At 45.1% G+C, this 17,645-nt stretch overlaps 1 protein-coding gene across 2 annotated transcripts in view; it reads right to left on the minus strand.

Moving 5' to 3' along the window:
* Positions 1-17,645, minus strand: part of sptbn1 (spectrin, beta, non-erythrocytic 1) — a 301,037-nt gene that overhangs the window by 23,683 nt on the left and 259,709 nt on the right. For both annotated transcript variants that reach the window (XM_038810024.1, XM_038810035.1), the window contains 5 exons: positions 4,513-4,757; positions 4,178-4,316; positions 3,575-3,659; positions 3,083-3,279; positions 1,584-1,690 (listed from right to left, as the gene is read on the minus strand). In XM_038810024.1, the coding sequence (XP_038665952.1) occupies positions 1,584-1,690; positions 3,083-3,279; positions 3,575-3,659; positions 4,178-4,316; positions 4,513-4,757 (773 nt within the window). The remainder of the gene's footprint in view (positions 1-1,583; positions 1,691-3,082; positions 3,280-3,574; positions 3,660-4,177; positions 4,317-4,512; positions 4,758-17,645) is intronic.

Consider the following 17,645-nt stretch of genomic DNA (forward strand, 5'->3'; position numbering starts at 1 on the left):
CTTTCCAGATTGTTATTTACATCAACAGACAAGTGGTCACGTAAAAGATTAACACTGCAAATGTGGAAAGATCTTCAGACGAGTTAAAAAAAAGCTCATCTAATGGATAAAAAGATGGAGTACATTTTACACTCTTGAAAGGGCAGTTTAGATGAAACCTGAGTGTAAATGTTTCATTGCTTTCTGAAATATCTATTGAAATAGCAGTTTTGAAGTCTGTTGTTTACTCATATTGGATATTCAATGGCTTCCAACTACTAGAATAGGACTCGGGTTCTGATTATAGAGCAAACAATGAGTGATGGGAGCACAAGGTGGGGGAGGGGGGGAATGTGGGCTGCAGGGCCATGACTGGCTGATTCGACTCTCCATGATCTGGTGTCTCGCTCCTGCGATCACTGAATGCTCCCAAGATCCAGTGACGTTTCACACCTCATGACCTAGAATCTCCCCACTGCAATAGTCTCCCTCCCTACTTTCTTCCTCTCCAGTGCCCAGCTTTAGTTAGCAGGCCTTCCCACATGACCATCTTTCAAACTCAATTAATCCTAGGCAGGAAATAAAACTCAGCAGGACATTCACCTTCCCCTGTATTTGCCAGCTGCTGATGGTTACCCTCATTGCCAATACTAGAACTTTATTAAAGATGGACATTGATTTGTGAGGCATGTCAAACATATTTGGGACTTTGGAGAGCAGAGTAGCAAGATGATGCAGAAGTGGCAATATTTTGAGATTGAGCTCGTAGAGGAAATGGAACAGTTGTTGAGGAGAGAGATCAATGCTACTAAAAATATTACTGCACAGGAAAATCTGTGCACGACCCATCCAACCTGCTGCAAAAAGCCACTCAATATGCTATTAACATTTCAACCTTAATTCCTCCGGGCCTGAATAAAGCCACTGACTAATGCTGGAACTTAAAAATTATTTTAATTTCAGAGTATCATCCAGGAGGTATTGACCATTGTTTAAGCAAACATAAGAACCAAATACCCCTCTTCTGCGAGCTGCACTCACTCCATAGGTCACTCCCTGCTTCTCATCCTCCTAGCCCTCGACCACAGCAAGGGTTTGGGAGAAGTAAGCCTATTGGGAACAGCATGTTTAGCGCTGACCTGGAGGATCCGGGAACGGGAGATATGGCAAGCAGAAAAAGTTAACATTTTATTTATGAGTAATGTGAAGTAATTTAGCAAAGTGCAGTATTTAAACTGAAAGTGTAAAATGCTTTAATTTGTTTTACGTACAGGAAAAGTGCTATAGAATCAAACAAAATGTTTTACATTGGTTGTAATAATTCACTAAATGTTATTTAATTTAAAGTTGCATTTCTCAGGAGCGTAACTACAATATTAAGCAAGGAATTACCGTAGTCAGCTCGAGGACAAAAAAAAAACTTTTGGATAAAATTTACTGAAAAAAGGTCATCCCCCACATCAGTATTTACAACCTGCTCAATTTAAGCAATGTTCAGCTTCTTGTGCAATGGTAATTATGATGATGAGTTAGCATGATTATTATTTTCCAAGGAGCTAAAGCTTTCTAACTGGTTTTAGTTCCAATTTTCTACAATGTCTTACTGTAGTGGTGATTCAGACTCATCAGAAGGCTGTGGGGTTGGCTGTGGTGATGGTTGTCTCTTCCTCTCCTCCTCTTCCTGCCTCCTACGTACTTCAAGCAACTCCAGCTGTAAGGATATCGAATGTAAGTGTGAAACTTCAAATTATTTGTGCAACTTCAAATCATGATGCCCATTTTCTGTAACCTTTTCAGTCTGTGTTGATTAATTGCAATTCAGAATGTGGTCTTATTTAATGCTAAATGTATAGACTGATCAGAAAATTGTTCAAGGTAAAAGTTATTTTGATTACCAAATTAGAATTTCAGAACTTGTGAAATAAAATCAGGGGTCTGCCTCATCTCTACTGCTGTCACAACTCTTGCACCATCCAGAGGTTTGATTTCTACCATATCCTTTTCACTTCTACAAACAACTTATTCGGAGCATTATGACCCTCTTTCCTTGCACAAGGTCCTACAATTTCATGTCAGACTTGTCAAGCTATATCATCCTCCAGAGAATTGATTTCAAAATCTTTATCCTCATCTTCAAGTCCTTCCAGAGCATTGTCACTCGAAGCTCAAAGACCTCCACCTGCCATACATGCTTCTCAAGCACATTTTACTCCTTTGGCTTTGGTTTACTTCTCATTTTCCCTATGCCTCTATTCCATGAAAGTTTTCACACCAAACTTTCCATCTTGCTATCTTTCTCCCCAAATTCAAAAATCCAAAATGCCTTCTCTGAGACAGTTCTTTCAACATTCCAACAGACTTCAGTTTCACTCTTTCTGGAGGCTCACTCGCTTTTCCTGTCATAAAGAAGTAATTTTGCATGTTTATATTTTTGCAAGTTACTTCATGAAAATGAAATTCAAGAAATAGTTCCAACTTAATGTTGAAATATAAGTGCATTCAAATTATTAAAACACAAAACCAATTGTATGACTATTTTGTCTGAATATGCATTCAAGATAATTAGAGCTTTATTGCATCATAAAAAAGTACATCAATGAAATCTCTTAAAACGCTTAACACAATTATTTGGTTTGTGAATAGAATCATTGTAAATAGAGTAATTCTAAGTGGACAAACACAATAGTCTCATATCAGCCATGATCAATAAACAGCAGTGAGGTGAATTAAGAATCACTCAGAGGTGATTTTTTTTGTACTGTTGGTTTGGAGATGAATATTGGGAAAGGTATCTCAGTAGAGGACAAAGAACAAACAATACAGCACAGGAACAGGTCCTTCGGCCCTCCAAGCCTGTACTGGTCATGATAGCAACCTTGGCCAAAACCCTCAGCACATTCTTGAGTAATATCCCTCTAAAGAACAAAGAACAATACAGCACAGGACTGGAGAATCTATATTAAGGGATTTGATTCCAACATAACCTTCTAATCTAGTACCCAACTAGGCTAAGCTGGCAAGTAATTCCAATTCCCAAAAACACCCATCACATCTCCTCAATTGTTTCATAATTCAAAAGGGATGGTTTATTAAATACACTCACTGTTGTCAGTCTCTCCAATGCTGAAAACCTTTCATCCCACGTAGCTGCCGATTTCTCAAATGCCTCATGTCTCTTGATCAGTTTCTCCACCTCATCCACACTCTGACCCAATTCTCGACTTGACAGGTATGGCTCTTGGCCTAAAAGCCAGGCTTCTGCCACACCTGCATCTCTCGCAAACTGATGTACTTCCAATACTAAGCAAAGAAATTAAATTCAGGAGGAGAGTTTGCAAATTAAAGATAAAATGCAGTGGCAAAGTAATAACATTCCTTGATTCCCAATTAACATCAGATACAACTCAGAGACAAAATACTCAAAATAATTTGAAGCTTCCATCAAAAGGTTACAGCGTCAGTCAGAAAAATTGACTTAAAAAGTTCTTACCATGAATTTGATTAAAGGAAAACGTACATGCATTACATGTTCAGCAAGATATGTGCTTTGTTAAATCGGATGTCTGCCATGAACAAGGAATAGAAATACATTTACCTAGTCTGAGCCACTCCCATCTGTCCTCCCATTTGTCAATCATTTCTTTCCTCTTATCTGTTAGTTGCAACAACTTCTCCTTAATCTGTATGTAAACAGAGAATCAATTAGAGGTAGGATAATCCTTACTGTTATTACTGTTTACTTAATAGGGCCTTCATTCTCTCATGTAACAACCAAGCATTCAGTTAGAAATTGAGGTTAACACCTATGCAGATATTGAGCTCAATTGAAGTTCAGTTACCTTCTCCTGAAGTATCAATATGCATCGAGTCATTTATACACACTTTCATTTCCTAACATTCTGACATGCTATTATTCTCCAACTGGCAATATTTTACACAAGGGCTTAACACAAATATTCAGTGTCCAAAATAGAAAGCATTCCATTGTCCAAGACTGATCTTTCTTAATTCGCTCAGAACATAACTAGATGATCCGGTCTTCCAATCACCCAGTAAAACTAGCAATTGTCTCTACAATATTGATGTTTACATTGACCAGACAATTCAATCATGAGTGCTGACAAAATACAGCAATTAAAATGTGGCCAGCAGTCTTGATGTCAGAGCCGAGCACAATATCTTGATAAGGGTGTGTTACCTCTTCAGATGCATAGTGCTTTCTTGCCAGGAGAGATTTTCCAAGTTCAATGCACGTTGTGAAACTGTCATTACGGGCATCAATTTCAGCTTTGATGCCTTGGTGATTGTTCATTAACAATTCCACTGATGAAACATCTCTGAAACAAAATCAAATGTATATACTGTTAATTATTAAAACTGGAGTTAAAGAAAACATCTCATGGCAATTCAGAGATGCATAATCAGCCAAACATACTGGATGAAATGAGACAAGGTCACAAAACACTGCACAATTAAGTAGTTATTACTAATAATTATCCCTCTGTCTTCCTCTCCCTTAACTTGGCATTTTACCTTGGTTTCTCCTGGGTCTCAATTTGTCGAATAACATCTTCCATCCAAAGCATCAGATCACGCACCATGCTAAAGAAGCGGAACTTGTCACCGGTATCAAAAAGCTTTGCCCTCCGAGCCTCACATGCATCAAGAAGCATCTTCCATGCCTCCAATACTTCTGCTTCACGTTTCTGAATGTCATCAGCCTTGTCACCAGCATAAGCAGCCTGGAGACGAGAGGCGTCCTCCTGCAGCTGCCTTACCTGTGACATAACAATATATTAGCAATGCACCATAGTCATTTATTCTACCCCCTATTAGCTTCATAGTTACCATAATGCCTCTCACACAAAACCCATGCAAAAGCTAAGAATTAGAAATTAAGCCAGTAGATTTGTATGAGATAGCTAGTGATTAGCAATATGAAGCATGCAGCATATAATCACAGTTTTTGTATTTATTGTAATCTTCATGCTAAAAGCACCATCTTTTTTGTAGATTTCAATTATGACAGTTTATATAAATCCCATATCTTGTATGCATAATGCTAAATTACACATTTTCCTTTCAAATAGAATCATAGACGTACGCAGTATAGAAGAGGCCCTTTGGCCCATCAAGTTTGCACCGACAAAAAAGACGACTCTAAATCTACACAAATCTGACTTCTCAGAGCTTAGCCCAGAGCCTTTAACGTTATAACATTTCAAGGGCTCATCCAAAGAAGTAGGGAGCAAAAAAGGTTTAACATCCCCAAGGCTGACATCGCTCAGTTAACTAGCTCTCGTTTCCATCTATTTTCAAAAGTTCCATTCTATCAAAGTGAGAAAACAGGGACAATAAAATTAATACCATTACTCTATTTAAAGCAAATTAATCATAGAATCATAGAATTTACAGTGCAGAGGCGGCCATTTGGCACATCGAGTCTGCACCGGCCCTTGGAAAGAGCACCCCACTTAAGCCCATGCCTCCATCCTATCCCCATAACCCAGTAACCCCACCTAACATTTTTGGACACTAAGGAGCAATTTATCATGGCCAATCCACCTAACCTGCACATCTTTGGATTGTGGTAAGAAGCCGGAGCACCCGGAGGAAACCCACGCAGACACAGGGAGAACGTGCAGACTCCGCACAGACAGTGACTCAAGCCGGGAATCGAACCTGGGACCCTGGTGCTGTGAAGCAACTGCGCTACCGTACTGCTCTCTATTTGACTATTATTGTAACCATTCCCTCCTACTCAGGACAAGGTGTTTTTAAACCTTTAGATTTATATCCAGCGTCCATTAAAACTATGTCACGTATTTTTTTAAGCTTCAACTATATTTGATTAAATTTCTTTGAAAAAAATTAAAAGATTATAAACTAAAAGGTGCGCAATGATTTAGAATTACTGAAAGTGTACTTTCAGATAACAGAAACAATTATTCTTCAAGAACATAAAATTAATTTTCTGGCATAGTTATTAGCACAGTTTGTTTTCAATTTAATGCAAGACAGCTTGATCTTTACTCTATGCGTGACTGTATGATAATGCTTGACGATAAAGTGGATTAAAATGTTATGATCCACAGGGCACCAAGTGATAGTTTGCAGGTCTGCATGTTCACAGTGAGGCATCATACAGTGATGACAAGATGTTGAGGAGACCTGCTGCTTCCTCACAGAAAATAGTGAAAAATCAAAGGTCTGTCAATCATGTACAGGTCTTGGCTCCCAATTTGAAAATAACACTCGAGCGTGCTTTGCCTGGAGATGCAGGCCATTAGAAGGAAGAGAATAAATATAGTTTTTAAGCATGATTCTCATCCTCAGTTATCAAGAAGCATCGGTGGAAATCTTGCAGCAGGTATTCCAAAAGAGCACCTGGGCTGGGTTTTTTATGCCACTTGGGAGATTGGAATGGAAGGAAATAAACAAAATATATTTTTCTAATAAAACATGCATATCCTGAAAAGTAAAATGAAAGAGTCACTCATTTGTGGGAATGTACATCATGTCTAATACTTTTCTGTACACTGAAAGCTGTAATGGTTTTGATAATAAATCACCATTATATCATGCAGTACCCACATTGTGTAGTGATCTTCAAAAACAATAGGTAATATTGCCTCGACTCAAATGCCAGTTGTAGAAAAATAAATTTGAAACTGCATTACGGCTATAGAATATTCCATTATAAAGGCTAACAAGAGACTTCCGGTGGTAGATGTGAGGGGAGAAAACGCACTGGGAGGCTCTGACACAAACCTGATCTGTATAGCGCGCTAACAACAGTGCTAACCATAAGAAGTTAAAAAATGGCTGGGGGAACAGTACAGCAATGAAGAATAATAAAAGGAGGATGGTGGGGAGCCGACTGCGTTCCTCAGATTCAAAAGCTTCCCTGGAATCGGAGGGGCATAAAATGGCAGCGGCGAACGGTCTCAACCCTCAGGCAACTTCATGGCCATCAGCACAGAACATCTGTCACATCGGGACGGCTGAACTGAAAAAATACCAACGGGATCTGGCCAGAGAAGTTAAAAGGTAAGCAGAAGAGTCCCTAAACCAAATATGAAGTCAATTGGAAGGGATGAACAAAATCATGGAGGCATGGGGGCGACACGGTTAGAAATGGAGGCGGCCCTCTCCGACCACAGCGACCGGATCACGGTGCTCAAAAAAACTGAACTTTGGTCCTGGAATCGAAGACAAAACATTTGCCTCATGGGTTTGCCTGAGGGCAACACCCCACAGAATACATAGCCAACATGTTGCCCAAAACAGTCAGCGAGAGGATTCTCAAATCCTCCCCTGGAATTAGATCAGGCTCATTGCACACTGCGACTAAGACCTCGTGCAGAGTTCCCTCCACGAGCAATGATCATAAGGTTCCATTTTTTAAGGAAAGGGAGCAGATCCTGTGGTGGGCCAGGGAGCACTGGAATGTTAAATGAGAGGGTCACTAGATCTGGCTATACCAGGACCTTAGCAGAGTTTGCGAGAAAAAGGGTAGCATTCAACGGGGCAAAATCTGCTCTATTGAAGGGTATCCAGTTTGGGCTACTATACCAGCCCGTCTGAATTTCTGTCGAGGGAAAGAATCACATCTTTGTTCGGAAAATTGTTATGAACTCTGTTCTAAGAGTTAAGTTGCCATACGTTCAGAAGTTAAAATAATTTCTCTTTACTGTAGTTTTACTAAAAAGTTATTATTGTTGAAATGGTTTTTAATGTTGGTGCTGTATATATTGTCTTACTGTCCCGTCCTTGTCACTGGATTGTTATAACTAGAATTTTTAAATCTTCTCAATGATTTTTCACAATTTTCAATATAGGGTGGGTTGGAGAGCTGCTCAGCTATAGTTAGAGATGGGTTCAGTGAGGGGAAGTTACAAATGCGGGTATACTGCAGCTCCTACTCGCAAACAACCTGCAAGGGGGAGCTCAGGTTATACTATTGAAGAGTTCAGATTTTGTACAAATTTGGGGCGGGATTCTCCATTTTTGAGATTAAGTGTTGATGCCAACGCAAAACCTATGGATTTTTACGACAGAAAAGCCAGCACCGCACCTGGAACGATTCCGCTGCCGTTGAGGGGCTAGCACTGGTGCCATGTGGAACACAATCGATTCCAATGAAAAATGGTGTGGGATTCACCGGGTCCATGATCGACACTCGGGCGGCTGACAAGCTGCAGCCGCATATACACATTACAATCTCCACACACACTTATCCCAGGCAAAATGATGGCACTGGTGTGCAAGAGCACGCCCATACAGCTGATGGGTCGGCTGGGTGCCCTGGGGGGGGGACACCAATATGACCGGTGGCATTACGTTCAAAGTGGGCTGTTAGCGGCATGTGCTGCTGCATGGTTGCCTTTCAGGCTGCAGCAATGGTGCTCCGTACCCGTCCACCCCGACTCCACAGCCCCCCTCAAGGCTATGCCCCACTACTCACCACCCCCCTCCCCGGCCCTGGCAGAAGCCCACTGGCCAGCAGCACAACTGTCAGCAAACTATGGCGATGTTGAACACCTTACGTACACTTTCTCTCTCCCTCAGCAGCCGCCATGCCGGTTTCATGAGTTTTGAGAGCACAAGTGAACCACGCGGTCAGGAACTCGGCCCATCGGAGGTGGAGAATCGCAGAGGCTCCGGAGAATACCGGACCGGGCGCACTAATGATATGTAAACGATGTCTACTGTACATGCGTGCCGGAATGCATTGACGCCGCTGTTGAGGTGCTGGAGCATTGCGATTTGGCGTCAAATTGGTATCTGCCGTGATTTTGCATCGGAACCTATTCTCTGCCCAATTGCCTTTCCCAATTTTGGCGTCAGCTACCGCACAATCCCGCTCTTGATGTTGCTGTTGGGGGTTGAAGTTGGTTGTTTGATGTTGTCCACCAATTTGTATTTTTTGGTCTTTGGACTGGAACAGGCCACTGTCCTAGTGGGATCTTCGTGCCGTGGCGGTACAGGATTCTTTGCTTGTTGATCTACAGATGTAATGGCTGACCCCAGTGGGAGAGGTGGTAGAGGTTCTCCTTTTCGCCTTATCACCTGGAATGAGGGGTTTAATTGGACCAGTGAAGTGGGCAAGGATCTGTGCACATTTGAAGCGTCTAGATCCAGGTATTGTGTTCCCACAGGAGACCCATCGGCAGGTGAAGGACTTGGTAAGGCTTCGCAAACATTGGGTGGGACAAGCCTTTCACTCAAATTTTAATGGTAGGTCTAGAGGCACAGCAGTATTAATCCCAAAAAAAGTACAATTTACTCCCTTCTGGATAATAGATGACCCCAGTGGGTGTTAAATTATTGCCTGTGGTTCACTGGAAAACACTCTGGTTATTTTGGTGAATATTTATGCTCCCAATTGGGATGGCCCGAGCTTCATAAATGCCCTGGTGAATGCCCTCCCCGACTTGGACTCACATCGGATGATCCTAGGAGGAGACTTAAACTGTGTTTTGGACCCTAATTTGGACTGCTCCATGTCAAAATCCCTGCCCCAAACTAGGATGTCCAGGATATTGACCTCTTCATGGATATGATTGGAGGGGTTGACCCGTGGCAGTTTCTGAATCCAAACAGTAAAGAATTTTCCTTTTTTCGTATACTCATCATGCCTACTCCAGAATTGATTCTTTTGTTTTTCAAAAAATATTTTTAGTTGGTTTTCAACATTTTATACATAAACAAAACAATGCAAAACAACAAGAACAACAGAAACCACCATCCCTCAACCAATTAACAACCCAATAGCTGAATAGATCGCCACCCCAGCAGCTGACTGTAACCGACTCTTCAAAATGCAGAATAAATGGACCCCATCTCTTGTGAACCCCTCAATGGCCCCCGCCCTCGAGGTAAACTTAACCTTCGCCAGATACAGGAACTGCATCAGGTCCCCAAGCCACACTGAGGCACTGGGCTGACCTCCACCTCAACAGGACCCCTTGAGCAATCAGTGAGGCAAATACTAAAACATCTGCCCCCACCCCTGTCTGCAGCTTCAGCAAGCCAGGCACCCCAAACATGGCCCCCAGGGGACTGGGCTCCAAATGCAAGTGTAAGATTGCTAACATGGTGCTGAAAAACGACCCCCAAAATTTCTCTAACTTCGGGCAGGACCAGAACATATCTACATGGTTGGCCTGACCTCTTCCACATCACTCGTAAGTGTCCTGCACCTCCTCAAACAACTGGCTCATCCTCAACCTCGTCAGTGGGCCCTGTGTACCACCTTTAACTGTATTAACCCCAGCCTTGCACTCAAGGTTGAGGCATTCACCCTTCGCAACACCTCACACCACAATCCCTCCTCCAATGCCATCCCCCCAACTCTTCCTCCACTTGGCCTCAACCCCCACCATATCCTCTTCCAAAACCTTCCCATACAATCGCTGAGATGATGCCACTGCAACCCCATCACCGACAACACTCCCTCCAACAACGAGGAGAGGTAGCACCGTAAACATTGGGAAAATGTTCCCTGCAAAGCCCCCACCCTCCCTACGGAATCGGAAATGTCCCCATCAACTCCTCCAAACTCACAAACTGTCCCTCCAAAAAGAAGTCCCCCATCTCCATCACCCCCTGCTCCTCCCACCCCGAAACACAGCATACAGTCGTGACGGCTCAAACACATGATTCTCTTGAATCGGCATCAGCTTCGACCCTGCCCCGAAATTAAAATGCTGCCGAAATTGCCTCCATATCTTCAGCCTGGCTACCACCACCGGACTACCCAACTACCCCAACCCCCTACAAAAGCCTGCCTCCATCCTCACCCACATCGCCTCTGGCTCCCTACCCCTCCCCAATGCGACCCAATACAGCAGATTCAGAAAAGCCAAATCTCCCCCCCGGACTGTTGACCTCTCTGAAGCCCTGTCTTTCGAATCCTCGCCACCTTACCTGCCCGCATAAACAATGATATCAACCCCGTTAAAAAACACCGATAAACACTGGAATAAAAACCGCGGCAAGATATTCATCTTTACCACCTGCACCCGACCTGCCAATGACAGGGGGAGGCTGAGCCATCTCAACAAATCTGCCTTGACCTTACCGATCAGGCTCGCAAAATTCAATTTAGGAGCTGGGCCCAGCCACCTGCTTCCCCCCAGGTATCTGAAGTGAGTAGCCGCCACATAAAATGACAATCCCTCCAAGCTAGCTCCTCATGGTGTGACCCGGGTTAGAAATATACAACAAAAGGTCGTCAGCATCTAGGGATGTCTTATGATCCAACCACCTCACTATCCCCCTTCACTTCTCTGAGCATATCAGTGCAACAGCCAAGGGCTCTACCACCAGCGCAAGCAAAAGGGGGTACACAAGACACCACTGTCTTGTTCCCCTCTGCAACTGAACATATCCCAAGTTCACCTCATCTGTACGAACACTCACCTTTGATTCTTTATACAACAATTTGACCCACGCCACAAACTTGGGCTCAATCCCAAACTGCTGCAAAACCACAAATAACTCCACTGCTCGATCAAATGCAGGCTGTTGACTGTGGTACTTTCTCCGGCAGAGGGAAGGGAGACGGAGGTGGTGGTGGCATTAGATGCGGAGAAAGCGTTTGATCGGGTGGAGTGGAGTTATTTGATGGTAGTGTTGGAGAAATTTGGGATTGGGCCGAAGTTTGTGGCATGGGTGCAGCTGTTGTATAAGGAAACGATGGTGAGCGTGCGCATGAATAATATGAATTTAGGGTATTTTGCAGTGCAGGGGGGAAATGAGGGAGGAGTATGCCATGTCCTCCCCTTATGTTTGCATTGGCTATAGAACCCTTGGCCATTGCGCTGAGGAGCTCGGGGTTGTGGAAGGAAGGGGATTTTGGGGGAGGGGGAGTATAGCGTGTCCTTGTATGTGGATGACATGCTGTTGTATATTTCAGACTCAAGCTCTTTGGTGCGGGACATAATGGGTTTGCTTCAGAGATGTGTGATGCTTTCAGGATATAAATTTAATAGGGATAAGCAAGGACTTTATGGCCTCCACAGCAGGAGTGGGAGCGGGGTGGGGCAATTTCCCTCTGTCTGTCTTCTGGGTATAGGCAGTAAAGATGAATATTTTACCCTGATTCTTGTTTTTGTTTCAATGCCTGCCAGTTTTTTTGCCCAAGGCATTTTTCAGGGAGATGGAGAAACTGGTCTCCTCATTTGTCTGGGTGGGGAAGGTAGAGAGGATAATGAAGGTGATACTCCATTGGGGATGGCAGGCGGGGGGACTAGGCCGTCCGAATTTAATGTATTAATATTAGGCTGCAAATGCAGAGAAAACTCAGGGATAGAAAAGGGAGGTAGTGGCTTACTGAGTGAGGATGGAGGTGGGCTCATGTAGGGGGTCGGGGTTGCGGGCGCTGGCAACGGCGCCGCTGGCAACGGCGCCACTCCCGATGGCCCCAGGATAGTACTCTGAGAGTCTAATGGTGGTGGCTACGCTGAACATCTGGAGGCAGGTTCGGCAGCATTTTAGGTTGGGAGTGGGGTCGGGGGAAGAGAGAGAGAGAGAGAAGAGAGACAGAAAGAGAGAATGCCGGTCAGGGGGAATTATGGGTTTGAGTCGGGGAGGATTCAGAGATTTACTGGAGGATTTTGGAGGAGGATGGTGTCTACGCAGGGGGTTAAGGCGAAGTGAGAGGAAGAGCTGGGGTCGACGTTGGAGGAGGGATTGTGGTGTGAGATGCTGTGGAGGGTAAACGTCTTGACTTTGTGTGCGAGGCTGGGGCTGCTACATCTGAAGGTAGTGTACAGGGCACACCTTGCAAAGTCTAGGATGAGCCCACTTTTGAGGGATGGAGGATGTCTGTGAGCGATGTTGGAGAGGCCCTGTGAACCACATGCATATGTTTTGGGCCTGCCCGAAGTTGGAAACATTTTGGAGGATGGTTTTCAGCACCATTTCGGGAGTTCTGCATGTGGATGTGGAGCCCAGTTCCCCAGAAGCCACATTCGGGGTGTTGGACCGGCCAGAGCCGCAGGCAGGGAAGGGTGCAGTTGTCTTAGCCTTCGCCTCGCTGACTGCTCGCAGGCGGGTCTTGCTAGAGTGGAGGTCAGCTTCTCCACCCTGTGCCTCGTTGTGGCAGGGGGACCTGTTGGGAGTTTTTGGCTCTGGGGAAAATGAAATTTGCTCTAAGGGGGAAGAGCAATGCGTTCTACAATAGTTGGGGTTTGTTTATTTTGCATTTTTGGGAGTTGGCTACTGTTGACTGCTAAGGGAGGGATGGGACGGGGGGGCTTAATGTGTTGAGGGGTTTTTGGGTTTGTTGCAAATTGTAAAAATGTTGAAGATTTGGAATAAAAATACTTTTTTAAAAAATGCTCTATCAAATGCCTTTTCCGCATTCAGCGCCGCCACCACCTCCAGTTTCCCCCCCCCCCCCCCCCCCTTCTGATGCACCAGGTTTAACAAGCGCCGGACATTCAAGGAAAACTGCAAACCCTGTCTGATCCTCTCCAATCAGCTGTGGACGCACTCCTCCAACCGAAACGGCAACACTTTGGCAAGAATCTTGCCATGCATATTTAACAGGGATATTGGCCGATAGGACCCAAACTCCTCTGGCATCTTATCCTTTTTGAAAGAACAGTGAAATAAATGCCTGCACACATCCTCAAACATCTCCACCAACAGCGGCACCAGCTTATCCAAAACTTCTTATAGAATTCCACTGGGAACCCAGCCTGCCCTGGTGCTTTACCTGTTTGTATCTTCCCGATCACTGTCTGAACCTCCTCAATCCCCACTGGCTCCTCCAACCCTGCCCTCTCCTCCTCTAGGACACTCCTGCCCTTCCAAGAACTCCCTCATATCCGACTCATCCCCTAGAGGCTCTGACCTATACAACCTCTTATAAAAGTCCTCAAATGTCCTGTTCACCTGCTCCAGCGCCACCACCAGCCCCTTCGCCTCATCCCGGACCTGAACAATCACTCGGGAGGCTGCCTGCCGGCGGAGCTGTCCCTCCTGCAGGCAATTAGCCTCCTCCCTGCACTCGTACACCACACTTTTCACCCACCTCAACTGGGTACCAATTTCCAACTAGACAAAAGGTCTAACTGCGCCAGCAATTCCTTTTGACTGATCAAAAGCTCCGGAGTGGGATCTTCCGCCCCTTCCCATCAGCCTCCAAGATTTCATCGACCAGCCGCTGCCACTCTATCGCATCCCTATCCGCCAGTGCTTTATACGAGATGATCTCGCCCCTTACCACTGCCTTCAAAACCACCGACAGCGAGACCTCTTATTCAACACCACATAATTGTCAATCACCTTTGCCATCCTCACAAAAACCTGGATCCGCAAGCAGCCCCATATCCAACATCCACGCCGGCCTCTGTGCAGACCTTTTCTCCAGGACCACATCCACCAAATGCGGAGCATGATCCGAAATGACAATTGCCGAGTATTCCGCTTTCCTCACCCTCAACAACAGTGACCTCCCCATAATAAAGAAGTCAATCCTCGAGTACACATTATGCACTGGCGAAAAAAAGGAATATTCTCTGTCTCCTGGATGCAAGAACCGCAATGACTCCGCTTCCCCCACCTCTTTCACACATAATAAACGCTGCCAAATACCCTCGCCACCCCCTGAAGGGGTCAACGAACGCGGCTTAGATTGATCATCTTTCGATATAACACTGTATTTAAATCCCCACCTAAAATTAACTGATGCGTGTCCAGACTTGGTCTGGCTAACATCCTCTTCATAAACACTACGTCATCCAAATTCAGGGCGAACCAACACAACCAATCTCCCCTCCAAAGCGCCAGTTACTATAATTTATATGCTTCCCCTGATCCGTCGCCCCCATCTCCACCTGAAACCTAAATCTCTTACCCACTAATTCTGCTACCCCCTAGGCCCCACTATCAAAGGCCGAGTGCAACACCTAATTCACCCAACCCTTCCAAAGCCTAACATGGTCCTTCACCCTCAAATGGGTCTCCTGCAACAGCACCACATCACCTCTCAAGCTCTTCAAATGAGAGAATACTCTCGCCCGCTTCATCGGTCCACCCAACTACCACATGTTCTACGTTATCATTTGGTTTGGGGGCCCTCTCACACCCCCCACTATCAGCTATGACCATGACCTCTGGGCCCCATCCCACGAGTGGGACCAAACCCTATCTCTAGTCTCTGTCAGCCATCTACCCCTCCCCTCTTTCTCAGAAACCCCTTTACCACTTCCTCTTGAAACTGCTCCTCTCTGCATACTCCCCCTCCCTCCTCTATTCACACCTTCCAGGCCCATCAAAATCTGTCCACACAGGCTTGGTCTGCCATAGCCCTTGCCCCCACTTTCTCCCGGTTCACCAGCCAAAAGGTTTGCTAGCGAGGTGGTCCCACCAATGCCCCCTCCTCTCAAATACCTAGTACAAAAAACAGAAACCCTCTGACATCCAGCCCTTCTAAGCCAACCAAACTTGATAAACCAAAAAGCAAGGGAAAAAGAAACCTCATCACATTATCCCATCATCCCTAAACCATCCCCTCTCAACCACAACATAAGAAAACAAAGTTCAAACTCAGTTTAGTCCCAATTCTTCAGCCCTCAAAAACACCTTTGCTGTCTCTAAGTAACAGTCCTTGGCGTTATGTCTAACTCTCAATTTTGTTGGGGAGACCACCCCGAACTGCACTCTACCCTCATAAAGCGCTACCTTCACCCTGTTAAAGACCGCCTGCCAGTTCCACTGTGCCATCCTGATATACATGAATACCACTGTCTTCCCACCTCCCCTCCAGATTCTGCTTGGCTTAAGACCATCTCCTTCAATTGATAGCTGTGGAAACAGACTATCACAGCTCTCGCTGCATCATTTGCCTTTGGCTGGAGCGACCAATGAGCCAGATTCAGCTTAAAAAGGGAGGTGTTCTCCTCCTCCAACAACTTGCTGAACATCTCCAAAACATAATGCATTGGGTTCTTGCCCCTTAAGCAGTCCCAGAATGCAAAAATTATGCCAGCATGACCTATTCTCCAGGTCCTCCACTTTGGCCCTCAGCCCTTTGTTACTTTTCTCCACCTTCCACAGCTCCTCTACCATCAAGGTCGCAGTGCTGTGACAATGCCCCCTCCACCCTCTTCAACACCTCTCCTAGTCTCCACACCGCGCCAACGTCTTTCCAAGAGCTTCTTTTATCAGGGCCAACATATTGTTCAACGATTCAAGGGTTCCATCATCTCCTTCCCAAGCCACTCAAAATGCTTAGCAAACTGCCGCTCAAACTCCACCGCCATCACCTCGGCCAGCGGGTCCACCATAATGGTTGCAGCCTCACCTGGCAAGCTTGCCCCTGCTATCTTTCCTCCCACAGAATTCTGCACTGAATCCGAGCTCTCAGGTGGACACGCGCTCGTTCCTTTTTGTCCTGTATTCTTCTATTGGGTTTTCAACATCCTCTAATTACCACAACTTTACTGGAGACTGTTCATATAAAAGGACCAAAAAACAAAAGCTCTAGCAGGAGCCACCAAACTTGCGACCTTCACCTTCATGTCGCCACTGGAAGTTCAAATTGATTTTTTTGTTGTTGACAAATCCCTCCTCCCCTCAGTAAGAGCAGCCGAATACTTGGCAATTGTCATCTTGGATCATGCCCCTCATTTTGTTCAATGTTGCTTTGAGTTTGGCTCCCAGAGTGCCCGCCCTGGAATCTAGACACCACTCTATTGTCTGATGACACATTTTTTGAGCAACTGTCTGCTCCTATGGCAGACTTTATCAAGCTCAACAAAAAGTCAATTTCTCCTTTAATACTCTGGGAAGTCCTTAAAGCCGTCATAAGGAGTGGGATTATCTCATATAAAGGTCACATTGTGAAAAAGAAGAGAGTGGAACGACAAAGGCTGGTGGACTCCATCTTGGAGGTTGACCGCTAATACTCAATTTGCCCCAACACTGGAACTACTGATGCATAGTAAAAGCTTGCAACTTCAATTTGAATAAAGCGAATAAAACTGTGCATGGGTTAAGTTCTTGGGGCACCTTCTATGAACATGGGGAATAGGCAGGTCGTCTTCTTGTGCATCAACTCAAGAAGCAGGCTGCTCCCGAGAAATCCCTCAGATTCGGAGCAAAGAAGGTAATCTAGTGTCAGCCTCTCTTCAGGTAAATGTGTCTTTCAGTATGTTAGACAATGAGCTATAAGAGTCTGAGCCTCCTCCAGACACCTTAGAAATTATGACGTTTTGTGGCAGCACGGTGGTGCAGTGGGTTGGCACTGCGGCCTCACGGCGCCGAGGTCCCAGGTTCGATCCCGGCTCTGGGTCACTGTCCATATGGAGTTTGCACATTTTCCCCGTGTCTGCGTGGGTTTCAGCCCCACAACCCAAAAATGTGCAAGTTAGCTTGATTGACCACGCTAAATTGTCCCTTAATTGGAAAAAATGAATTGGATACTCTAAATTTATAACAAAAAAGAAAAACAAATGATGACGTTTTGAGGTGGTTTACACATCCTAAACATTGAGGAGGGCAGGAAGCATGAACTGGAGTCCCCCTAATGCCCAGAAGAAATACAGAAATGTATTGGTTGGCTGCAATCTGGCAAAGCCCCCGGTCCTGACAGCCTTCCCATCCAAATTTTATAAGAGGTCCTTAGAGCAACTAATACCCTTATTATC

This window comes from Scyliorhinus canicula, chromosome 1 (genome assembly GCF_902713615.1).
Source record: "Scyliorhinus canicula chromosome 1, sScyCan1.1, whole genome shotgun sequence".
NCBI lineage: Eukaryota > Metazoa > Chordata > Chondrichthyes > Carcharhiniformes > Scyliorhinidae > Scyliorhinus > Scyliorhinus canicula.